This window comes from Schistocerca americana, chromosome 6 (assembly GCF_021461395.2).
Source record: "Schistocerca americana isolate TAMUIC-IGC-003095 chromosome 6, iqSchAmer2.1, whole genome shotgun sequence".
Classification (NCBI taxonomy): domain Eukaryota; kingdom Metazoa; phylum Arthropoda; class Insecta; order Orthoptera; family Acrididae; genus Schistocerca; species Schistocerca americana.
Window position 1 is genome coordinate 525,566,514 of NC_060124.1, and position 27,570 is coordinate 525,594,083.

General features: G+C 41.0%; 1 protein-coding gene across 1 annotated transcript in view; it reads left to right on the forward strand.

Annotated features, from left to right (window-relative positions):
- Positions 1 to 27,570, forward strand: part of LOC124619654 (coiled-coil domain-containing protein 170) — a 451,315-nt gene that overhangs the window by 384,104 nt on the left and 39,641 nt on the right. Inside the window, exon 13 of the mRNA XM_047146186.1 lies at positions 20,466 to 20,574. Within this exon, the coding sequence (XP_047002142.1) occupies positions 20,466 to 20,574 (109 nt within the window). The remainder of the gene's footprint in view (positions 1 to 20,465; positions 20,575 to 27,570) is intronic.

The following is a 27,570-nucleotide window of genomic DNA, read 5'->3' on the forward strand; positions in this document are numbered from 1 at the left end:
CACATTTCAACACATTCAGGACGATACCATACTCACTGAGATGCTCAAAGACCTTGGTCGGGAGTTTCTGGTGTGGTTCAAGAGTGTCTGATTTGGTGAAAACCTTTGCCATGTTTGGGCTGCATTATGGAGGCCAAAGGTCATAAATAGGCTCTCAAACAGACAGAAATGTGTGATTACTGCTGTCTTTGGCACGTCATCCTCCACTACCAGAATCTGTGTGTATGCTTTGGCACAGTCAAAGATGCAAAGATGCTAAACACTCACATTCCCCTCAGAACATGATTATAATCCTTGAGATGTGGAACCTGATCGGGAATGGTGCAAGCATTCAGGGTGCGATAATCACCACATTGTCTCCATGCACCATTTGTCTTAGGGACGAAAGGCAGCGAGGATGACCAGGGACCACTAGATGGACATATAAGGCCTCCTGTGAGCATAGCATCAAACACAGTTTTGACGGTAGTGTATCTGCCTGGAGCTAAATGTCTAGGTCTACATGACACTGGGGGCCAGCCGTGGTATTGATATAATGAATGGTGTCATGCGTACCTGATGAGGGATCCCAGAGGCCTTGTGGGTGCAAGAAACTGGTCAAGCAGTCTGGCGTAGTTGCCTGACATGGTCTGGATGAGTTTAACATCAGAGCTGGCCGCATGGTGTTGGTAACCAGTCGTTGACAACCCTGTGAACGCATCTCGGAGATGGGTGTCAGTGATGTTGGGTGGCAGGTAATTGTGGATGAGCAGGTCTGCATTGATAATTGGTTCCATGATGTCTGCTACAATGAATTTGCAGACTATATGCAGCATAACCCCAGATCTAATTCCATGAACTGTGTACCATAAGTCAGAATGTCTGAATTCTGACAGCTTGAAGGCAGTAGCTGGGCAAAATTTGTGTGTCCTATCCCTCGGCAGAATAGTCAGATTGGAGCCAGCATCTATCAAAAATTTATGGCCCAACTTTTGGTCTGTTAAGAACAATCAGATAGAGATGCAGGTAGATGCGCCAAATTCTGCTTGCATGGTAAATTAAGTTTATGGACTTGGTCTCCGAAAAGCTGATGATACCAACATATGTTGTCTGTTGACATGCCATCCTGATGTGAAGTATGGCACGCAGTGCGGCTCTGCGATTGCTGTTAGTAATTGTTCTTAGCACTGCAATAAGTGAGCAGCTTGCTCAATTGTTTGGCCAAGCTTTCAACTTTGTTAAAGCCATCATTCAGTTGTGGCTACAGTGTTGTTACCTCCTGGGATAGTCTGTTGAGCTGGGTTGCACATCTACTGAGGTATTGCCACAAATTACTGCTGAGTTGGAGTCAGAGGCAACATGATAGCATCTTGGATATGGTCAGGTAGGGCAGCTATTTCATCCAAGGACATATCCGTCTGCATCACTATTATGGATGACATTACACCAATGGACTTCTTTCGATCGGGCATCTCAAGGACAAGGTCTGTCAAACGCCTGTCAATGACATCAATGATTTAAAGAACTGAATTGTTACTACCATTGCCACAGTTGATGCAAATATGTTGTGCTGAGCATGGGTTGAGCTTGAATACAGACTGGATGTTATGCATGCCACCAAAGGTGCACAAGTTGAAACTGACTGAAGGCCTTAAAAACTTTGTGCGATTGTATGTCACATAAGCCAAACATGGTGTGAATATCTTAATTATGAGTAGTTTGGATGTTATAGCACATTAAAGTTGTACCATATCTTTCGTGACAGCCTGTGTTTTGTGTTTTGATCTCACAGTATGACACCAGACCTGACAATGAGGGACTTACTCATCAGTGCTGTGATACCAAAACAATGTACCTTTGACGTATTTTAAAAAAATTCAACTACAGACCAGTCACTATTTTCTGCTTTCTCCAGAAACTGTGACAGACAGTCTTGTGGTGACCAGTACAGATAATATATGCAATGGGTGTGATCAGCTGATCACCAGTGTCGGTCAGAGAGGTCCTAATGTATACTGCATGGAGCGCTGCCCGTGGGCTTATTCAGTACTGCAAGGGGTGTCACATGAACTCTGTGATTAATATTGTAGTCACTTACTCTCTTGTTATCAGGTTTGATGATAAGTCATTAATGTTTCAGTTCGCTGCAGTAAATGTTCTTGTTGCCTTAACACATTGCTTCTTGGTTAGATGGAAGTAAGAAGTATTGCTATGATGAAATAAGTTGTCAGTTATCTCACACATATGTAACATGCATTTTATTTGTAGTCGACGTGCAGCAGTGCAAGACTTGCCTCAGTGGTGATCCCAAAATGTATTACGATAACAGCAAAGAATATTTCCTAGCCATGTGAGAATGACGGGTGATGATGCCCGTAATATTTTGAGACTCGCTGTGTACTTGCGCCCTTATGGTTCGTGCAAGCGGAGTCAGACTTCTGATGTTCTGGAGTTAATACAGATTACACTAAGTTTGCACTTGTAGTGAGCCACTTGGAACACTGATTTGCAGTGGAAGTCCAAGACATCATTACATCCCTGCTGGAGGTTTGCACATACATCAAATTAAAAACTGAGCTCATATGCTGTGTGTCTGCGTCACAAGAGGAAAGAGTATGCAAGGTACTCACACAGGAAGACATTTGTAATCAAAAGCCTTCGCAGTACTTACAGCATCTACGAAGTAAAGTGGATGTGAATACAGTTCCTGACATGTTGTTCCATACCTTGAGGAGTAGCAGACAGCTGGCTTTGGAGGACAGGGAATTGGACCACCCTTGCCAATCAAGCAACGGTGCGCTGAGCTCAATGTGGCAGTGCACCATGTTGTTAGAAAACGATTGTGTAATGCAAACAGCTGCAGCGTATTATGGTAATTGTTAGAATTAACTGTTTTTCCTGAGAACAAAAATGGTCCCTGTCACATACCTGTTCCATCATAGTATGCATATTGGTTGTGTACCAGAGGCAAACATTGTCTTTGTTTACCTTACCACACATTTGAAATATTGTTTCATCAGAAAATGCTAAGCTGTTTAGACATTTCTATCCTGCTCTAAACAACTAAGAACATCCACAGCAACCGAGGGAGGTGGCGCAGTGGTTAGCACACTGGACTCGCATTCAGGAGGACGATGGTTCAATCCCGTCTCTGGCCATCCTGATTTAGGTTTTCCGTGATTTCCCTAAATCGTTTCAGGCAAATGCCGGGATGGTTCCTTTGAAAGGGCACAGCCAATTTCCTTCCCAATCCTTCCCTAACCCGAGCTTGGGCTCCGTCTCTAATGACCTCGTTGTCGACGGGACGTTAAACACTAACCACCACCACCACCACCACCATCCACAGCAAACTGCTTACATCATGGCTTGTCATCTGGTTTCAATGAGTGCAAAAGCTGCAATCAGTATGGATACATGTGAATTTTAAAATTTTCCCGGCGAATTGACTGTTCAAACAAATTTCGGGCTTGCAGCCGGTCATCATTCAATACTTCGCATGATATTTCAACTGGGCACCTGCCAGTCATCTTCAGGTGAACCATCGCAGACTCAGTCTGCAGCCAGTCATCGTTCAATACGTCACTCACCTGAAGATGACTGGCAGGTGCCCAGTTGAAATATCGAGCGACGTATTGAACGACGACCGGCTGCAGACTGAGTCTGCGACGGCTCACCTGAAGGTGACTGGCAGGTGCCCAGTTGAAATATCGTGCGAAGTATTGAACGATGACTGGCTGCAAGCCCGAAATTTGTTTGAACAGTATGGATACATCTTTAAATGTTTCTGGAAGTCCCAGTGCACGGTTGCCCTAGGGATTTGCAGCTCCTTTGACAGCCTATGGTGAATGTTGAAAAGCCAACCATATCCATTATGTGTCAGATTCACTTGTTCCAGGTCCTCCAGTGTGATGCTTGGCATCAGTGTTTCCTGCCTGCGTAAAATTCCTATACCATGGCCTATTGACATCTGCGAGTGAGGTTGCTTCCTATACCATGTTTGGAAGTTCCTTTGAACCTGCATGTCATTTTGGTCTGAATTTTCAGTCCACACACTGAGCCTTTTCTTGAAATGTTGTCATTATGCTTCACTTTTGACAATCTGTAAAGACAAACAGAACTTTGTGAGTCTGTCTGTAGCATAGTGTAAATGTCTTAATTAGTTTGAGTGCTGTAACACATTGAAGTTGTAGAATACCTTTTTAGACACCCTATATTAAAGCCTGTTAATGTAGTCAATGTAGTCCACCTGTGGTGACTTATATTACTTGGTTTGTGAGCAGTGAGATTCACAAAGTGAATACCAAAATAAAGCATAAACTATTAGAATAGTGAAAGTAGCCAGTTGCCATGAGCTTTAAACAAGTAAGTTCAAAGCATTTTTCCAAAGAATTCTGTGGGTAAGAGTGGCCATTATATAGAGTGTCCTGTAGCTTGAAAGGAAAGGCTTCATAAGATAACTGCAGCTATCCTGTTACTGCATGGCCATGGAATTTATAGAGCATTGGTGAGTAGCTGTCACAGTTTTGTCACATACTTGCAATGCTGTTATCATTCCATCAGAGTACTCTAACATTTCGATAGCGAATTGGTCTCTGATCCACTGTCAGTATTGATATGCCTAGCGATACTAAGTGCCCCCCCCCCTTCCCTACCCCCCCCCCCCTCCCCTTCCTTTGTAATTCGCATGTAGGATCAATAACACTGTGGATGGGAAATGTGGACTCAGAGAGACAGGTGCTAACTGGACCTTCCCACTTCCCAGAGTCATACCAGTGCCTGACTGGTCAGAGATGGTGTCAACATAGATGGTTCCAGCCAGTCTACCAGATGCAGATGGAGCTAGCTCTGGTACAGTGGGTGCTAGGAGTAAACTTGTAGGTGGTGATAATTCAACCTCCAGGGCAACCACAGCTGTGGAAAAAACCCTTCACACTCTGGGAACTACCCTGTGGTTGTTGAGGCCCGAGTTTTAAAAGAGTGGTGCACCTGGGACATGGCTGTTGGTGGTGCAAACCTGTGGGTGAGGTTGCAGCAGATCCAAGTTCAAAGCTGTGGGTAGACATATGGCAGAAGATCACAGTGAGGTCCGAGTAGGGGTGGGTTTTATATGTCCTATTTCAGGTGAAACTGGTTCCTGTAGGGGACCATCTGCTCTTGTCCAGTCACAACATGAAACAGCTGGTGCCACTGTGATCTACAATGTCACCTTGTGTCCACTCCTTCGTCTGCCCAAGTCACAACATGAAACAGCTGGTGGCACTGTGATCTACAATGTCACCTTGTGTCCACTCCTTCGTCTGCCCAAAATGTAAGCCCAAATTTGGGAGCCCACACATTACTACGGGCTTGAACACAGACTGTGGGCTGACAAAGATGAGCCAGAAGTTCAGATAGTGTGCATAGTCTGTACCTCTGTAAACTTTTGGCCTGACTGTAGCTGCTGAAGAGGGTTGTCCTGTGATGAGGAAGATTGTTGTAGCTTCTTGGACACTGACCTCATCATTTCTCTTCTCATCTGCATCTTAAAAATCTCAGACCAATTGCTGCCCCTCTGAGTTGGATACTGGTGGTTGGGCGCATTGGTCAGATAATCGATGCTGCTACCCTGGGAGAACACTTGAAATGCAGATGGGGTGAACTGGAGACTGTTATGTGTCAGAATATGTGGGGAATACACTATATTGCAAAGCTGGTTGCAAAGGCACAATTGGTAGAGTCTGCTGTTCTTGCAGACAGCTACGTGATGTAAGAGAAAAGTATTAGCCACAGGGAAAATTGTTGTGCTGGGACTGCCTAATTTTGTGCACAAGCCTGACTTGCTATGATTGCATATTCAGTGTCTTTGTCAATTCAGGGCCAATAAATATTACAGTGTGCCTCGTATTTCATATAAGATGCCTCCCAGTGTGATGCCTGCAGAATGTGGCGACAGAGTGTGGGTAGAATGATATTCCAGTATTCTTCCTTCTCAGTAGCCAGCAGTAGAATGCTCTTAGTGCTGTTTGGTCACTGACACAAAAAAGCCAGTTGCAGAATACTCTTTGTGCTGTTCAGTCAGTGACACAAGGAAAAAAATCCTAAATGCCAGGTTAGGCAAGTGCTCCGACCATCCAAGCCATACAGCCAATAATACACAGTGAAATAGCAGTACTCTGTTGCTGCAGCTACTTTAAGAGCAGTTACGGAAAATTCATTTAGGGTACTCTGAATGACAGTATTGAGGGGGGGAAAAAAACACAATTAAAATTGGCATCTGGCCCTTAGATATGTGATACAGAGTGTCTGCATTCGTGTGGTGGGCAGTGGGGTGATAATGCATTTCATAATTGTAGTTGCTTCAAAATAGTGCCCTCCACTGCAGTCATTGCTCCATTTTGTCTGGGAGCTTATTATGGGGGCTGTGTGTCTTATAGTCCATTAGCAGATGGAATTTTTTGCCAAGCAGGAAAACATGAAATTTTTTTATACCGTAAATTATTGCTAATGCCTCTTTTTCAGTATGAGTATAACTTATCTGTGCTGCTATTAATGTTATAGATGCAAACACAGTCAGATGTTCCTGCCATTTGAAAGCTTGTGGAACAGCATGGCACGAAACAAATGTCAGTCTCTTCTCCCAAAATATCAAGACAAAAGTGTGCAACAAAAATAGACTTTTGAAGATATCACAAAATGGTTGTGTATGCTAATAGAGAATTTGATTTAGAATTCTAGTATCAAATTTTTATCAAAATTGTATGTACTGTACTCAAGTTACGTTTCCCGCCAATTTGGAAAATGTGGTTTCAAGAAAAACACGTTTTAACTTTTGGGTTAAATTTTTTTTTGTAGTTAAGCATACCTTTAGTCAGCAATCCCTTGACCATATAGCACTCCTTCTAGATACAAAAGGAGGTCCTCCTCCATTTTCTTCATGGCCACTGTGGTCCTGCAGGCCTCTTTGGCAGATTCTATCATCTGCTGATCTGCTTGCTCAATACACTTTTCAGCTACTTTTATCCAGAAGTTGTAACTGATTCGTCCGATCTCAAGTTCAAGCACATTCGTAATTCCTGTTAGGCCATCATTCAAGTTACTGCTACCACAATTTCCATTATGTTGAGTATTTTTTTTTTTACTCCTTTGAAAGGTTTTTGGAGTCACTTTTCACAAATCACCTTGTAACTGGATAATGGAGTTTCTGGCAAACTTGAGATGAACACTACAATAAAGTAAACAGCCAAGAGAACATTTTAAGCCAAGAAAGAAAAAAATCAAGTTTTTGAAATTTTAAGATAGATTTGGATATTACCATTAGTTGTTTTTATTTATTTTTTTTAACTACAGCTGTGGGAGTTCCCCAATGAGTTGATGATACCAGTGTAATGAAATTTAATTCAATAAATCTATCTACTTCTGCTGTAACTGCATCTTGCTGAGTGAATGGAACTGGTCAAGAGTGATAGCAACAAGACTGAGCAGACTTTTTTTAACAAAATGTTGTTGTTGCTGGTGGCGATGGTGTTGGTGTTGTTGTTATTGCAATATTTAGTCCAAAGACTTGTTTGATGCAACACTCCACTCTACTATATCCAGTGCAATCCTCTTCATCTCAGAATAACTACTGCAACCTACATCTATTTGAAGCTGCTTGCTGTATTCATCCTTTGATCTCCCTCTACAATTTTTACCCCATGTAATTCCCTCCAGTACCAAACTGACAATTCCTCCATGCCTCAAGACATGTCCTATCAAATGATCTCCTCTATTAGTCAAGTTGTGCCAGTTTGATTCAGTACCTCCTCATTAGTTATTCGATCTATCCATCAATTCTTCTACAGCATCAATTTCAAAAGCTTCCCTTCTCTTCTTATATGAACTGCTTATCCTTTGCGTTTCACTTGTGTACAACGCTATGCTCCAGATACATACCTTCAGAAAAGACTTTCTAATACTTAAATTTATGTTACACGGTAACAAATTTTCCTTTTCAGTAATTATTTTCATACTGTAACCAGTCTGCAATTTATATCTTTTACTTTTAGTGTCTCATTTCCTAATCTGATTCCTTCAGAATCACCTAATTTAATTTGACTACAATCATCTACCCTTTCTTTACTTTTGTTGATGATCATCTTATAATCTCTTGTTGGTGTTGTTGTTGTTGTTGTCGTTATTGCAATATTTAGCCCGAAGACTTGTTTGACCATTTCATTCCTTCAAACAATTCTTCCAAGGCTCTTGCTATTTTGACAGAATTACAAAGTAATCACCATACCTCAAACTTTATATTTCTTCTGCTTGAACTTTAATTCCGTCTCCAGATTTATTCTTGGTTTCCTTTATTGCTAGCTCAGTGCGCGGATTGAATAACATTTTGCATAGGCTACAACCCTGTCTCACTCCCTTATCAACTATTGCTTTTGTTTCATGCCCTTATAACCTTTAAAAATACATGAGCCTGAAAATTTGAGGCTGATCTGAATGATGGCTTGAATAATTGCTTATAATATTTACACAATTTATTCATGGCTTTAAATGGAATAGTAGAAGGTATCAAATTTGATTTTGTCATTGGTTCTAAAACTAAATGCTATGAAAGCATCTAATCCAAAAATGTTAATTGGAAAATTAATGACCAAAAATGTTAGTTTATTGCTTACTGAGTTGGCCCTGTAATGCAATTTTATGGCTACCAAAAGCTGCCACATCTTTTTGTGGTAACTGAAATGGTACCATGGCATATGGCAAGCCTTTCTTTTGTATCCAACAATGATTCAGATTCCCCACCCAGACCAAGTATTGATATGGATAACAGGTCATAGACATTCAGGCTACATACTCCAACCATAGCTTTCTCCCACATGAAGTGCTGCTGCAGCAAGCATGTCACATGGAGCTGTATGCTGATGTGAGACTGCCTGTAAATACCACAATCCGACATCTGACAGTAAGTCTTGCTAGTTCACTGAAGCATTAAATATGTGCCATTTATTAGCAGAGTTCTGACCTTGCCTGATTCAGATTGCTCTCTGGATTGTTGGTATATGCTTAAGATGACTTTGCTGTGATCTGAACTTGTTTTCAGTTAGCTGTTCGCTTTCTGAACTTTGCCATCATCAATGTCAGGAACCCCTTGTTTGTTCCACCAGTCGTTGCATTACTACCAGTGTAGGGGATCATAGATTGTGTCCTACCTACACAGAATAGAACAGAGAAGCTGTTATGAAAACTTTCATGCTTTGCAACTTTTCCAGTGCAGCATGTATCCTGAGTTTCTAAAGTTGCAGTCGCAATATTTGCAGCTGCAACAGCAACAGCTGCAGCAACAGTACAAAGAACAGTGGGAACTCAAGCAGCAGGAAGAGCAGCAGTGACAGCAGCAGTGCCAACGGCACTTGTAATTCTAACAGCAACAGCAGAAACTGCTTTCACAACTGCTGCAAAACCAACAAGTGTGCAGCTGCGATTTCCTCACCTCCCTCTCTGCCATAGCAGAGCAAAATTCACATGCTGCATCACATAAAACGCAGCATATGAAGTTTGCTATGTATGGACAGGTTACTCCTGTAAACGAAATTGCAAATCTGAAGATGGTTCTAGAGGAACTGAAATCGGTCATATGAATAAACATTTTTTACAATCAAGTTGGATTATAAATAACATTGGAAAAACCAGTGATTGAAGTTATCCCATCAGACATTATGTCTGTTTTTGCAAACTGTTTAATGAATATACAAACCAGCCCATTGGCTCCCCTCACTGCAGAGTGATTACATACAATGGACAGTTGATCCCACTGCAGGATCACATCATACTCCAAGCTAAGTATAAAAATATGGCTTGGCAACTAACTCCGCCAGTAGTCAACTCAGACAACAACTAACATTTTTGGGTTAGACACTTTTGTGCTTTATGGTTTTCAAATTCAGGACCAGGTGAGTCTAGTTTCAGTTGCAATACCAGTCACAGAACTTGAACTGTTATGTGTGCAATATAAACAACTGCTTGAACCTCCATAAGATTGTGCAACAGCATACTAGACCCACGTATCCTTAAAATAATCACCAGAGCTTAAGTTTTTAGAAGCTCAGCCAGTGCCTTTCACCTTGTGCAAGGAAGTTATAACTGAACTAATTAGATCACAGAGTATGGAATTATGTCTCAAGTATCATCTAGCCAGTGGGCTACACCCATGGTTGTAGTTTTATAAAACCAAATGGATCACTTTGAATTTGTGGTAATTTTTAGTGTATCGTTAATGGTAAAGCAAATGCCATCTTTAGAAAAATTTGCTGGGGGCAGTTATTTTCAAAAGAAAGATCTCGCTGATATCTACTTTCTGTTGCCTGTAGATGAAACAGGTTTTAGTGAATAATGTGCAGTTCTGCATGTATCATTGTACCAGGCTGCCATTTGGGGTCACAGGTGCTCCCAAAATATTTCAGAGAAACCTTGAGTAACTATCCCCAACTGTGTTAATTATTTAGATTACTTGTTAATTACTGGAGCCATGCTGGAACAGCACCTGCACAACCTACAGATTTTGTTTGTTTGGCCCCATGCCCATGGTCTGTGTTTTACCTCAATAAATGCAGTTTTTTTTTTTTTTAAGCCAAGTGTAATATACTTGGGATGTGTCTTAAGTAAAGAAAAGCTCATGCCCAAACAAGATCATGTGGATGCAATCACTAACTTAGTTAAGGACTCCTGAGAACCTCAAAGAATGAATCTTGCATAGCCAAAGTCAATTATTATGCTAGCTTCATTCCCAGTGTGACCCAGATTTCCCACCTGCTTAATTATTTGGGGAAAAAAGGTATTTAAGTTGTTTGGTCAGATGCATGCCGGAAAGCTTTCCTGCAACTTTAAAAGTGCTTTAGGACAGACTGTTTTTAACAACATGTCATCTCTGCAAAGTTTAACAATTGCCACTACTGCATCAAATTGTGTCATTGGTGCTGTGCTGTCCTACAAATATGTTGATGGCATGAAATAGCCTATTGCTTTTGTATCTACAACATTAAACTGAGAAAGAGGTGTCGGGTATCATATACCATGTCAGGAAGTTGCATGTTTACCTTTATGGTAATAAGTTTCACCTGATCACCAACTGCAAGCTCCTTATTTTGCTGTCAAAACTTCCTGATAAGACAGTGCAGTGTCTGCAGTGGTAGGCGTTGTTCCTGAGTAAATATACCTACATGTTGCAGTATCAGCCCACCACACAGCATTCAAACACAGATGCACTTTCCCACTAGCCATATGGGACCAATACAGAAATTGGCAGGTTCAAAGCAGTGTATTTTTCCTTAGGTGCTAATCAGCAATACCCACTCAACAAATTCCTGATTAGGCCCACATAGTAATAGTAGAAACATGCCACAATCTACTATACAATGTATTGTCTGCTGTGTGGCAGGTTGGCCAGAGCACATGCCTAAGGGCACCAACCTGGCATGGTGTACGTATGTTTCAGTACAACTCAGGCTTAATGTCAGTGATCATTTCATATTGTTGGCTGTGGATGATTCTGAATGATGGGTGGTAGTTCCTTCCATGCTCCACCTTCGCTTACTGAAGCTTCTCCACATTGCATATTGGGAAATTTACAGAATGAAAGCAATAATACAGTGTCATGTGTATTGGTGTGGTGCTGACACCATTATAGAACACATAATCTGGAACTGTCAGTCCTGCACCTCACACTCAGTCAGCTCCACCACATCATTTCATTCCTCAGCCACATCCTGAGCATCCCTGACAAAAAGTGCATGTTGATTTTGCCATGTCATTCTGAAGCTGCCAGTTGTCACAGTTCTCTTTAACTTTCCCAATGGAGAACAATGAAAAATCCAGGATGGGATGTAAAAATATTATGAAAAGGAAAGTTGCTACTCACCATATAGTGGAGATGCTGAGTTGCAGATAGGCACAACAAAAAGACTTTGTGGCTCAGACACTACACCACCACAGCAGCTACTACCTATGCCCTAGCCATCAAATTTTCTGTAGAGGTGGCATCTTCCACTCTGATTTCCAACAGTAGCCCTCAGTTCACAGTATATGCTTTTCAGGATTTTTGTAAATGTGATGACATTGAGAATCTGGCCACCAACCCATTCCATACCATGTCTGATTTGGAAGCTCATACAAGACATTCAGGATGTAGATGTGCAAAATAATGATCACAGATGGCTGTGGGGATGCACTCACCAGCTTTCTCACCACCTCTGGTGCACCCCCATGAATGGATGTAGCCTGGCCGAAATTTTACATGGGTGCAGACCTCACAACCTCTTCGACCTGCTGCGCCTGGCTTGGGACCGCTTAACACACAGCCATATTACAGCATGGACTCCTGTGTCTGAGCTCATACTTTAAGCTGGAACCACTTTCACCTCCTGCTTTCACCTCCCACCAACAGCAATGACCTCCTCATGACACAAATGCCAGAGGTGCAGCGTTTTCTGACTCAGGTGCTCATGGAGGCCAAATGATTGTCACCATCTTCTACACAGCCAGCACCCAGTCCCCTGCAGGCAGGACCAAGTTGCGCCCCAGAAGCCATTGATCAGTTGGTGATAACACTGCTTGCACCAGCATCTGAACCAGATAATCATGGAGAGCATCTTCTGCTTGACTCTCTGGTGGGGTTTCCAGTATCTCTCTCTTCTTTTCCTTGATGAAGTCAGCACAGGCCAGACCATTTTTGGCGCTATGTGCCGTTCAAAGGAGGAAGCAGCTTAGTATCCAACACTGATTCAGATTCCCTGCCTGATACAAGCATAGATATAGAGAATGGGTCGCATACTACATTCATTACTCCAGCCACAACTTTCTCCCACACGAGGCCCTACAAGCAGCAAGCATGTCATGTGGGGCCACGGTCTTACATGAGACTGCATATAAAGAACACCACATTCTACCACACTCCGATCAAAGGCTTATCCCATCTTATCAGAGGCAGTCCCATCTGTGAATATATAGATTTATATGTAGTTATTACATAATTTCTGCCCAGCATTTTATGTGGTTATGATGACCAACCAACCAACTGCCCACTCATATGAATGGCCACTGCCAATCTGTGGCCAGTTCCAGAAAACTGACCACCAAGTGGCAGAACATGCTGCAGAGCAGAACACGCTTGATTTTAGTGGCTGCTTGACAATCTGTGCCATCTGGATCAGTCCTCCAAATACCAGATTCTCTGATGATTTATTAAACTATGGTTTGGTAATGCATTTGTCAGCACCAGCCTTCTTGGATATTGGAATTATTACTTTCTTCTTGAAATCTGAGGGTATTTTGCATATCTTGTATATCCCATATACCAAACAGAACAGTTTGGTCATGGTTGGTTATTCCAAGGAAGTTAATAATTCTTGGCAAACGTCACCTACTCGAGGTGCCTTGTTCTGACTTGGGTCTTTTATGGCCCTGTCCAGTTCTCTTCATAGTATCACGTACCCCATATCATATTCATCTTTTTCCTATTCCTTTTCTTTTATATTGTCTTGAAGTTTCTTTCTTTTATATAACCCTTCTACTCATTCCTTCTACCTTTCATCGTTTCCTTCTTTGCTTATTACTGGCTTGCCATTTCAGCTCTTGATATTCATATTGCTGCTTCTCTTTTCTCCAAAAGTTTGTGTAATTCTGTAAACAGCATTTATCTTTCCTGTAATCATGCATGCTTTTACAGCTTTACACTTCTCTTGTAACCCAACAAAAGATGGGGTAGAAGATTTTATTTTTCTGACTCATTCATTTGGTTGGAAAGATTAGAAAACCATGTTTTTTCCAACAAAATTTATGTTGGCTAAACTCTTTGTACCCACAATACTTCACAAATTTTGAACTTTTTTACTTTTTCTTCAAAATGTCAGTTTTTTTTGCTCCTAGTACTTTGGCATTTATTTCCTTTTTAAAAGAGTACAAAATTCTGTACAAATTTAATTACTACAACTTTTTTTGCATCCAATGCCATTGGTGGTACAGTCTGTCAAAAAATATCAACTTTTCAAATTTTGTGCAAAATGGCAAATGTCTAGTTTTTGAGCACATTTATTTCAGTTTCTGTGTACATATATTGGTACTGAACATCCCACTTTGTGGTATTCAATTACTGTGTCTGCAATCAGATGATTCATGGCTATCCATGAATTGTAATTCTTATGTCACTAGTCAAAGCTAAGCCCCAGTGCATTTCAGCCCTGACTCATGCATATTTATAAAACTGCATCCTTTAATCATTATATTATATATATTAAATAACCAGCACAGAAAATTGAACTTATTAGCTGAAATAAGCATATCATAGTAAGTAACTAATTACACTTGTATTAAGAAACCTTGCAGTGCAAATAAAACATAGGTAGCTTTATTATAATTAAAAAGACATTAACATTTACTAACACTTTTTATTATCACTTCTGGATGCATAATGCCTCTGACTGTGTGTTTCACCCTTTGGTGCACTTGACTGGGTGTCACCAGAAATGCTTTGAGTAGTAGAATTGAGTGGATCCCAGGTCAGCCTGTCCATCCAACAGTCAGTCAGCCTCTTCCAGTTAGTTAATTTCAGTGTCTGTTTCCTCAGTAATTTCTATAAAATCTCTTTCTTCTTCACTTTCAAACAATGTAAATTCCAAGATGGAATATCAACAATATTGTGAAAAGTATAGATTGCTACTCACTGTAAAGATGACACATTGAGTTGCAGGCAGGCTCAACAAAAAGACTGTTACACACTGAGCTTTCAGTCAAAGCCTTCTTCAGAGAAGAAAACACAATCACATTCATAAAAGCAAGCACACCTCATGTATATGTGACCTCTATCTCCGAATGCATTTTGCAGATACATTCTGGCCAGAGATAGTGATCATTTGTACATGAGATTTGCTTGCTTGTGTGAATGTGTGTATATTTTCTTTTTTGGAGAAGGATGTGGTCAAAAGCTCTGTGTGTAACAGTCTTTTCATTGTGCCTATCTGCAACTCAGTGTGTCATCTTTATGGTGAGTAGCAATCTATCCTTTTCATAATGTTCTTCTTTACATTCTTCATACAAAAATTTTGGCATGTTTTCACAGTTGAGGCCCCTACTGTTCCTGCACGTGGAAGAACATTTCAAACATGCTTTTCTGCAGGAGCATGCTCTGCCACAGCTCAACTTACGTGAGAACCAAACAACACGAAGAACTGACTCAGGTTCTGGATTGTGGTTCATTACAACAGGCCTCAGACCATGATTACTGTGAGTCCAGCCTATTTCTCGGGAGGTTTTCAGTTTCCCATCCAATTTTAGACTTGCTGGTAACACTGTAATGAATTATTTTAAGCAACGTTCTTTTGTGGGTGGCAACCTTACAAGATACTATTTGCTTTTTGTGGCAGATTTGGTGAATAGTTAGTGCCACAGATCTTCTGATGTTTGGGAACAGCTAACATCTCCACTATACAATGTGATGATAAACTGTTCTTGTGACAAAGCAAGCTGGGATATTTTTACTTCCCCTCTGGTTTTGTCATCTGCATCCTTAAAATTCATTTTTTTCCATTTTTGAACTAATTACCATTAACATATAATCAGCATTTTCATAAAAGAGAAAGGTTGGCCCTGAGTCTTAAAGAATATAACACCAGATCTAATTTTGTCCTTAATTTTGTGTATGTAATTGATTTCCTAATTTACTTTGACCATTCGTAGTCAATACTTTCATTATAGGGCGAAATCAGTAATTGTTTCGTAACTTAAATTCTAATGTTGATTTATAAACAAATATAAATTCTGTACTAATTATAAACATTAGGAGGAACAACTAACAGGATTCTTAAAGGATCTATTTGGCTCTATTCAAAAACATGTTAGCAAAGCCAACCCTTAATTAATTCCAAAGTAATTAACAGTTTTGTCAAAAGTATTGTTTGCATAACTATATTTGTTAATTTCACGATTTAAACAAATAATTCAGGCTGACTCGTGTAGTAGAAGAAACTGTTAAAAAGATGGAATTTTTTGATGCATTCAGTTAATTTAATGAATTAAGTTTTAATTGTAATTTCCATAAATTTAACTTCGAACAATGTGTAGTTTCAGCCCCTATTATTGTGAGGATGTATAAGGGCCTGTTTTTTGTCACAAGACAGTCAGTCCACGGCCGAGTTTCAGACGAGAAACCTGTGTTGGTTAGAACGACAACAATACTTCAACTTAACTGTGAAATAAGTGTTATATAATTAGACCGTGTGCTAAAACAATGACAGTGTCTACTCCATACGTACCTTGCTATTCTTCAAGAACTGTGAACTTCGTGGTTAGGTTTTTAGTGCTCGTAGATGTTCAATAGTAGCAGTATGTGGAGGTTTGCCTGCAAACTATTAATGAGGCTTATGGAAAGTGAAAACAATAGTGCACTGGCCATATTAGATGTGTATATGGGGGGTTGTGAAAAGTGAAAGTAAACAACTGTGAAATGCAAATGTGTACTTGTTGGCTACATCATTTACAGAAGACAGTACTGCACTTACACCCCCTATTTTTTCAGCTAGTATCACAACGCAGTACATCAACACCAAGGACACCAAATGAAGAAATAAAGAAAGAAGGCAATCTCTAACTGTTATTGTTTTTTTACAGGTAGTGTCTGGCTTCTTGAATGTGCCAAGTGCTGAGTTTAGGTGTCACATTTCTTAATGATGTTACTAACAAGGGAACCTCCCCATCGCACCCCCCTCAGATTTAGTTTTAAGTTGGCACAGTGGAGAGGCCTTGAAAAACTGAACTCAGATCAATCGAGAAAACAGGAAGAAGTTGTGTGAAACTATGAAAAAAATAAGCAAAATATACAAACTGAGTAGTCCACGCGAAGATAAGCAACATCAAGGACAGTGCGATCTCAGGAGCGCCGTGGTCTCCTGGTTAGCATGAGCAGCTGCGGAACGCGAGGTCCTTGCTTCAAATCTCCCCACGAGTGAAAAGTTTTCTTTATTTTCGCAAAGTTATGACCTGTCCGTTCTTTCATTGACGTCTCTGTTCACTGTAATAAGTTTAGTGTCTGTGTTTTGCGACTGCACCGCAAAACCGTGCGATTCGTAGATGAAAGGACGTGCCTCTCCAATGGGAACTGAAAACATTTGATCGCAAGGTCATAGGTCAACTGATTCCTCCACAGGAAAACACGTCTGATATATTCTATACGACACTGGTGACGGCATGTGCATCACATGACAGGAATATGTTGTCGACCCACCTAACTTATACACTTGGCGAATGGGTAAAAAGATTCTTATACGTTGCCCGATTTAGGTTTTCTTGTGGATGTGATAATTACTCCCAAAAAAGTGATGAAAACATAAGAGTTTGTCACATAAACTGCAACAAATGAATCCAAAAGTCTCACAGTCGCACACTTTTCCCTGTGCTCTGTCAAAACATATGTTTTCACGTTTTCAAATTTTTCCGAGTGTAGATCGTCAAATCCTGCATATGTCCAAGCAAATCTGAACATGTCCTGGAATTTTGTAGAGCAAAGCTGATTATGTGTGAGTGCCTGAACTTTGATAATTGTCTGAAAATAAAAAATTAAAATTTTCGCTCGAAGGAAGACTTGAACCAAGAACCTCTCCTTCTGCAGCTGCTCACGCTAACCACGGGACCACGGCACTCATGGCTCTCTGTAACCTTGATGTTGCCTATGCTGTGCATGGACTAATCATTTTGTATATTTTGCTTATTTTTTCATAGTTCCACACAACTTCTTCCTGTTTTCTCTATTGATCTGTGTTCAGTTTTTCAAGGTCTATCCACTGTGGCAACTTATAACTAAATCTGAGGGGGGTGCGATGGGGAGGTTTCCTTGTAAGTTTCATTTTTCCTTGACCGAAAAAAGATGATGTTATATTATATCCACTAACGGCATGACTGAATGGAAGATCTTCAGCGTTACACTTGTAGGATACAGTGCAAAACCACTTGTCTTCTCACTTCCTTTTCCTGGCTTTTGAAAAAATATGTTTTCGAAGTCTTGTCCTAAACCAGCCATGAGCACAAGGAGGTCAACATCTTCCTCCACTATGACCACACTTCCAAAATCCTTGGTTCTTGAAATGACAGATGTTACAGTTATAATCCTAACTTCTTGTGCCTGGTCAACCTCAATGCTACAGCCTAAAAATTCCTTTCTAAGAAATGTGATCAAGAGATTCTTGTTTTGTTAATTGTACAAAAATCTTTCCTGAGGGACTTGGTTTACCATCTCTGATTCAACTACAACTTCAAGTGAAGAATGTTTTCTAGACCTTCAAATTCTCTCGGCTCTCTTTTTGCTATGTTTCTCTCCCTCACTTGGGTACCTATCAAATACAATAGGAAATTGAGATCCAAAATGTTGCAGATAAGAAACAAGAAACATAACTTTGGGTTATTGATTTGAAGGAAAGATTTTGTGGCCAAGTTACTTAGTGTATAAGGTACCCTCCATCAACAGCAAAAAAGTTTATTTGGTGCATTTGAGTTCGCATCCTTCACTGGAACAAAGGTGTTGTAGAATGAAGATTTTGTTCCTTTTCGCATACCTTTTTTTGTGAGAATAGAGACGCTGGAAAAGGAGAATGTTCATGTTTCAGAAAGGTTTTTAATTCTTCTTCACTTTGTAGTGATGTATGAATCACAATAGATGGATGCCTGGGAATCACTCCATTCAGTTGATCTCATCTGTGAAGACATTGGGTGATGAGAGGGGAGCTCCTTTGCAGCCTGATTTTGGAGGTAGTGAAAGGATTGGCCAAGGGAATTCTCACTACTGCAGATGTGCCATCTATGGGTGTGGAAGGGATGACAGCTGTCCAAATAAAGATACTGTTGATGGTTAGTGGGCTTGACATGTGTAGTGGTATGAATGGACCCATCAAAGAGGTGGAGGTCAAAGTCCAGCCTGGTGGCACATTGAATCAAGGGAGACCAGATAAAGCAAGTGGGAGAGAAGATGTTGAGGCTGTGGAGGAATGAGGAAAGAGTATCTTGGTCATAGGGCCAGCCCATGAAGATATCATTAGCAAACCTGAACAAAACGAGTGGTTTGGCATTTTGAGAAACTAGGAAGGTTTCCTCTAGATGGTACACGCCCATGGCTATGCTGTGGATTTGTTTGTATATCTCTCCCTGAAGAGAGAAGTAGTTATGTGTGAGGATGTAACTAGTTATATGTGTAAGGAATGAGGTGGTGGATCTACAGTTAGAAGGACGATAGGTAGTGTTTGATAGCAGCAAGGCCATGACCATGAGAGATATTTATATATCCATCAGCCCCTGTCCTACCTGCTGTAAACCACTCACATAACACATCTTCTATATCCCCCAAATCTCCCCCCCCCCCCCCCCCCCCCGTGTCCCACAAAACCCAGAACCTAAACAATCCCAAAACGCTGTTGTCACTCTATCCACCAAAACCCTTGATCCCACTGAAGAATCAATCCTATCCAAAGGCCTCACCTTCAGCCCCACACCCAAGTTTGGTCTGACAGACTAATCAAAGACCTACTCTCCTTCTCCTGCTTAATACAGTGGAAACACAGTTTTGCTACCAATTCATACAATCAAAGCCAATTTAAATCCAATATTAAACCTTGCCTCTCCCAGTCCAGTCACATCACCATCTTACCCATGATCCCCCCCTGTCCCACCTAACACTGCCATGTTACCTTCCAGGAATTCCTTACCTCCAGCTTAGCCTCACCATCATTTTCAAGATCTCTTCCAAAGGAGTAGTGTATAAGGTGATCAGTTCATCGTGACAGTGAGAAGTCTGTGTGGAGATTGCAATCCTTAGGTGAAATATTGGAAAATGGAATGATTTTAGAAGCTGGCACTACTAGCAAAATATTTATTTACACTGGTCACTTGTGTTGAATCCCTCTAAAATAAGATTAGGGATATTGAACATATGCTAATTAATTTAGTGTTATAGATATGTTGAACCATGCAGTTGGATAATTTTTTTTAACAAATATACCACTCCTGCTTCATAAGTCAGACTGTTACCAGATTTGGTAATCCACATGGAATTTTTCTCTTTGCCATCACTGTTTGGAAAATATAATTAAATGAAGCCTGAAACTGCTTACATTTCTGAGCCATGAGATTCTTCATCTTGCATGTGCACATGTACCAACTACTTTTTCCTTGAAGTAATAGCTGTAGAAGCCTGTACTTAACTACGTACAAAGCAGCTTACAAAGCTTTTACTAGGAACCATAAAAGCTTCCTGCATCCTATCCATACCAGTCATAAATAAAATGCAGCACATATGATGGAATAAATTATTTGTTCTTTCCTAAATTCAGATGTACATGCACCACTACATTCTTTGGCAGTAATGGTACAATAAAAAGTACTCAATACCAAGTGTTTCATAGCAAATTTCACAGGGGAAATGAATGTATTTCTTAGTGTGAATTTTTTTCCTGTGCATAACAAAACAAATGTTTCTAACATCTTTTCAGGGTGAAGAAATTGCTGAAGCAGATAGATAAGTTGCAGTTACAGCTGGCAGAATCTCGTGCCCAGGTCAGAGACCTGAAGACACAACTTGCAGATGCAGCAGATTACAAAGTAAGCTTACTGTTGTGACCACTATGCATGGAGCCTTAGTATGTGATATATATCACTGAATTACAAATGACTGGTACTCTATATGGCAGTGAGTTCATATGTAGCGGTCTTTCTTATTCTTCACTGGCAATTCCTCATGTTTATTCCTTGTAATTATCTGTATACGAGTCCACAGCATTGACAAGTTGGGAAAGGGGAGGGGGTGCATATGCATACTCACATAAAATGAGTCACTGTCTACAAAGAAAAAAATCTTGATGCACATAGGAAAATTTGATGGGATACACTAATGTACTGAAATAGTTGATGGGATACATTAATGTATTGAAATAGTTGTTCTTCTGCCTGCTAATATGGTTTCTGAATGAAGGTATCACACAGAGGGAGGGCAGAGGAATAGTTTCCTGTTGAAAGTAAATCCCAAATTGATATAAATTGGTATAGTACACTGGAGCATGCACAAGATTTCTGCACGTTTTTCCATACTTATTTATGATTCAAAACAGGTTATGCACATTACTTTGCCTCTTAATTTTAATCACTGCGACAAAGGAAAAGGTGATGTGGTCACTGAAGTCGGTGCCAGATAATGATAAGCTAATATTAATCTTGTGTGGATTGTGAAGTGTTGTGTATCATACAGGGATAAAAAGAGAGAGAAAAATCTGTCGTACTCAATTAGCTTCTTTTATTAACATCTCTCAAGTGTTAATGTCAGTTTTTCTGTGCCCTCTTGAACTACAATATGAGATGAAATAGCTGTATGAATATCAAGAGCTCAGTGGCAAGTCAGCACAATGCAAAGAAAGACTGGCTGAAATGTGGAAGAAATGCATAGAAGGGCTGTATTAAGGGAAGAAACTTGAAGACAGTATTATGGAAGGGGAAGAGGAACTGGATGTAGATGAAAAGGGGATATGACAAGATACTGCTTTCCAGATCTTCAGTGTATTAATGGTGTCCACATTTGAATTCATCGAAGTATTAGATTAAAATAGAAAGAAACATTCTACATGGGAAAAATATATTAAAAACAAAGATTCCATGACTTACCAAATGGGAAAGCACTGGTAGATAGACACAATAAAAAAAACACACAAACACACACACAAAATTTCAAGCTTTCGCAACCAATGGTTGCTTCATCAGGAAAGAGGGAAGGAGAGGGAAAGACAAAAGGATGTGGGTTTTAAGGGAGAGGGTAAGGAGTCATTCCAATCCCGGGAGCGGAAAGACTTACCTTAGGGGGAAAAAAGGACAGGTATACACTCGCGCACGCACACACACACACACACACACACACACACACACACACACACACATATTCATCCACACATAAACAGACACAAGCAGTCATATTTAAAGGCCATGGAGAAAGGGGTAGCTGTAAGATGCAAAAGTGTTGGAGCTGAAGTGCTGCTTGCCCCTCTCTGCAGTTGGATGGTAGCAGTGAATAGCTGCATCCTGGCTGACATTGGCAGTAGTCATTTCAAAATGCTCTGCCATTGTCTGAGCCATGTCTCTGGGTGTTGTTTGGAGACACCACTGTTTCAGCACTGCTGTTATTGGTAAATGACTGTGTTTACCAGAAGCCCTTCTAATGGCTGCCCATATTTTTTTAGAGTAAATGGAATGGTTGGTGGATTCCAGGAATGCTTGCCGTGACCGTTTCTTGCTCTCCTTGATTACACATTGGGTATTGACTCTCACGACCCAAAATGCTGTGAGGTTTTCTGCTGTTGGGCAGTGCTTAAACTGTCGAAGAGCTGCATGCCAGTCCTAGATTGCTGAGCGGTACTCAGTGGTCCACCAAGGTACAGGACACCTTCTAAGATGACCTGAGGACTTTGGAATGTATGAGTCAGTGGCATGATGGATCACTCATGTAATGTGGTCCACCCGTTCCTGGACACCATCATAGTGTTCAGACACAGCCAGCTGGCTGAACAGCATCCAGTTAACCCAGCTGACCCTCCATTTTGGTGGCTTCTCTTTGGGTGATGTTCCATCCAGCAGGTGAATGTGGAGTGGGAAGTGATCACTGGAATGAAGGTCGTCAGTGACTTCCCATTGAACAGAATCTGTGAGTACCAAAAGCTGAAAGAGAGGTGAGTGGTTGAGTACCCAGTAGCAGCACAGAAATGAGTGGGAGTACCTGTGCTGAGGAAGCACAGCTCATGAGATGTCACGAGACTCTCGAAAACCCAACCCTAAGAGCAAATGGAGCTCAATCCTCACAAGACATGATGGGCATTGAAGTCTCCCAGTAGGAGAAATGGTCGGGGGAGTTGTTCCATAAGGTCTGTGAGAGCCTCAGAGTCTATTGCACCTTGTGGAGGTAGCTACAATAAGTTAACAGTGATCCACTGACACACCTGAATTGCTTGCAGATTATTAGCCAAGGGGAGAGCAGAGGAATGGTGTGCATTGTTGACAAACACATTGACTCCTCCCTTGTCCTTTTCCCAGTCACCTCATCCTTGCAAAAGAGCGTACAGCCCCATAGTACACGGGCATTGGGCACTTTAAAATGTGTTTCCTGAAAACACAAGCATGGGTGTGTTCGTGTGTTAGGAGTTGCAGTTCCTCCACACGTATTCTCAACCCACTCTGCTATAGGACGGGAGCCATCTATCAAGGGAGTTGCACTTTCATCCTGACTTTCTGCCGGGGAGGGGAGCCCGCAATGTGTGGAGGCTCAGTCTTGTGGCGAGATGATTCCCCAGTCCAATACCAAGATCCATCACCTCTGAACAAGATTCCAGAGAGACATTGGAGAGGATTATGTCAACATCACTGGATGGCATACTTCCCAGTTCTTTGCCTTCGTCTTTGATTTTTTTATCTGAGGAGGCTTCAGAGCCACAACCATGGAAGTGGTAGTGGGAGCACTGGATGGTGGACAAGACTGGATCTGTTGAGGGGCAGGAAGTTCCACAATCTCAGAACTGTGACCTCTTCTGAAGTTCTGGAGGGAGGTGCAGGCTTTGAAGTAATTGCAGCAGCACAAGTGCATTGACAAACTAGCAATTTCTGTTTGTGTAGCGTCATCGGTTATTTGGACATGTCGTTTGAGAACGGAAGCAAACTAGGGAGCAAACATGAGTGGTTGCATGGCCTTATATATCTTTTTGGCTTCACCATATGGTATGTGCTTTGTCATCTTTATCTCCTGAATCTTCCATTCTTCAAGAAAGACACTGCAATCCCTACTCTGGACAAGGTAATCTCCAGAGCAGTTGACACACTTTGGAGGAGCAGAACAACCAACTCCCCTCATGAGTGGCTTTACCACATTTGCCACAAGTCGTTTCCCTCTTACAACCAAGAGTGCCTGAAGTGTTGGGATTTAAAAGAGCACACTGGGTTCAGTAAATAAGGCCATATGCTTAGGCAAAGGAAACCTGCTGTGACATGCTCTGAAAGTTTTATACTGCTAAATATAACTGTAAGAAAGTCTGATTTGACAAGATCACCATCCACCCTTTTCATAATGTTTTGCACATCAACAGTGTCTTCCTGGCACTGCTCAGATTTCAGTTCTTCTCAGGGAATGGCAACTAGATCCTGGCAAGTCACAACACCTTTGCTGTAATCCAAGGTGTTGTGCAGTTCAGTTTCAGTTGCATACTCCCCAAGGCCATGAGCTTTCTGGAGGTCCTTCACTTGTTAGGAACTACATTTTTCCCATTTTGCAAGTGTTTGACAGATTTTAAGGTTCCAGCAATGTCCCATAAACCTTATTGTATATAAAATCGAAAAAATTTATCAAAGCTATCCTCTTACCATTTAACTATTATAAACACATTTCTGATAACAAGCATGCCTTCTGTTATTAACTGGAGGACTGGCTACCACAGCTCTCTTGTTTGATCAGGTGTTAGTGGCTTCCAGCAGCCCACCTTTCCTTCTGGGAGGAGGAAGAGAAAATTTCAAAGGATCGGTCAAGGTCCCATGAGCAGCTAGGAAAACAAAAGTCCACCTAGACAGAGCCCCACATGCCTAGGTAAGCCTTGTACAACTGAGATGCAGCAGGTTCCTGATAGCTTGCCTGCTAATGACTGTTCCACCTTAACAGCCATGCTTGTCATCAGCATGCAGCACACCTTGAGATTAAGTTTTCTTTTTTTTAGAGGCTTCTACTACCCTCACAATCCGGGTGGTCAAGCAATGACCTTTGCTCCCTGTGACACACAGTGTTCCCCCTAGTGCTCCACATGGTGGTCTCTGAAGCATTCCCAGAGCTTACGGTGACAGTGGATTGGTGACATTTACCACTCCCCAGCTCAGGAACTCCCAGGTTGTCAAGCCTCTACCCAAAAAATAAGTGCTGAGCCCCTGAGGTCTTATAACACAGGGCTTATAACACTTATCCTAAACACTCTGTCTGTAAGCTAGGACTGAATTTAATTGAGAATGTAAGGATATAATGTCATGAATGGTATTAATGTAAGAGTGCTATATTTGTGGAGAGATATTTGGAACTGTGAGTATGGAGGCATTGATGAATAAAAAAAATACATTGTAACACTATCACATCATGGCGCCAATGGAAGTTCTGCTAGTATTATGGTTTCATTGTCACTTTTCATGTTCATTACTATTTCAAATGTTGTTTTTGTTGTTGTTGTGGTTGTGGTCTTCAGTCCTGAGGCTGGTTTGATGCAGCTCTCCATGCTATCTATCCTGTGCAAGCTTCTTCATCTCCCAGTACTTACTGCAACCTACATCCTTCTGAATCTGCTTAGTGTATTCATCTCTTGGTCTCCCTCTACAATTTTTACCCTCCACGTTGGCCTCCAATGCTAAATTTGTGATCCCCTGATGCCTCAGAACATGTCCTACCAACTGGTCCCTTCTTCTTGCAAGTTGTGCCACAAACTCCTCTTCTACCCAAATTCTATTCAATACTTCATCATTAGTTATGTGATCTACCCATCTAATCTTCAGCATTCTTCTGTAGCACCACATTTTGAAAGCTTCTATTCTCTTCTTGTCCAAACTATTTATCGTCCACGTTTCACTTCCATACATGGCTACACTCCATACAAATACTTTCAGAAACGACTTCCTGACACTTAAATCTATACCCGATGTTAACAAATTTCTCTTCTTCAGAAATGCTTTCCTTGCCATTGCCGGTCTACATTTTATGTCCTCTCTACTCTACCATCATCAGTTATTTTGCTCCCCAAATAGCAAAACTCCTTTACTACTTTAAGTGTCTCATTTCCTAATCTAATTCCCTCAGCATCATCCGACTTAATTCAACTACATTCCATTATCCTCGTTTTGCTTTTGTTGATGTTCATCTTATATCCTCCTTTCAAGACACTGTCCATTCCATTCAGCTGTTCTTCGAGGTCCTTTGCTGTCTCTGACAGAATTACAATGTCATCAGCAAACTTCAAAGTTTTTATTTCTTCTCCATGGATTTTAATACCTACTCCGAACTTTTGTTCCCTTTATTGCTTGCTCAATATACAGCTTGAATAGCATCGGGGAGAGGCTACAGCCCTGTCTCACTCCCTTCCCAACCACTGCTTCCCTTTCGTGCCCCTCGGCTCTTATAACTGCCATCTGGTTTCTGTACAAATTGTAAATAGCCTTTCGCTCCCTGTATTTTAGCCCTGCCACCTTTAGAATCTGAAAGAGAGTATTCCAGTCAACATTGTCAAAAGCTTTCTCTAAGTCTACAAATGCTAGAAACGTAGGTTTGCCTTTCCTTAATCTTTCTTCTAAGGTAATTTGTAAGGTCAGTATTGACTCACGTGTTCCAACATTTCTACGGAATCCAAACTGATCTTCCCTGAGGTCAGCTTCTACCAGTTTTTCCATTCATCTGTAAAGAATTCACGTTAGTATTTTGCAATTGTGACTTATTAAACTGATAGTTTGGTAATTTTCACATCTGTCAACACCTGCTTTCTTTGGGATTGGAATTGTTATATTCTTCTTGAAGTCTGAAGGAATATCGCCTGTCTCATACATGTTGCTCACCAGATGGTAGAGTTTTGTCAGGACTGGCTCTCCCAAGGCTGTCAGTAGTTCTAATGGAATGTTGTCTACTCCCGGAGTCTTGTTTCGACTCAGGTCTTTCAGTGCTGTGTCAAACTCTTCACGCAGTATCTTATATCCCATTTCATCTTCATCTACATCCTCTTCCATTTCCATAATATTGTCCTCAAGTACATCGCTCTTGTATAGACCCTCTATATACTCCTTCCACTTTTCTGCTTTTCCCCTTCCTTGCTTAGAACTGGGTTTCCATCTGAGCTCTTGATATTCATACAAGTGGCTCTCTTTTCTCCAAGGGTCTCTTTAATTTTCCTGTAGGCAGTATCTAGATTACCCCTAGTGAGATAAGCCTCTACATCCTTACATTTCTCCTCTAGCCATCCCTGCTTAGCCATTTTGCACTTCCTGTCGATCTCATTTTTGAGACGTTTGTATTTCTTTTTGCCTGCTTCATTTACTGCATTTTTATATTTTCTCCTTTCATCAATTAAATTCAATATATCTTCTGTTACCCAAGGATTTCTACTAACCCTCATGTTTTCACCTACTTGATCCTCTGCTGCCCTCACTATTTCATCCCTCAAAACTACCCATCACTATTTCATCCCTCAAAACTACCCATTCTTCTTCTACTGTATTTCTTTCCCCATTCCTGACAATTGTTCCCTTATGCTCTCCCTGAAACTCTGTACAACCCCTGGTTCAGTCAGTTTACCCAGGTCCCATCTCCTTAAATTACCACCTTTTTGCAGTTTCTTCCATTTTAATCTACAGTTCATAACCAATAGATTGTGGTCAGAGTCCACATCTGCCCCTGGAAATGTCTTACAATTTAAAACCTGGTTCCTAAATTTCTGTCTTACCATTATATAATCTATCTGATACCTTCTAGTATATCCAGGATTCTTCCATTTATACAACCTTCTTTCATGATTCTTGAACCAAGTGTTAGCTATGATTAAGTTATGCTCTGTGCAA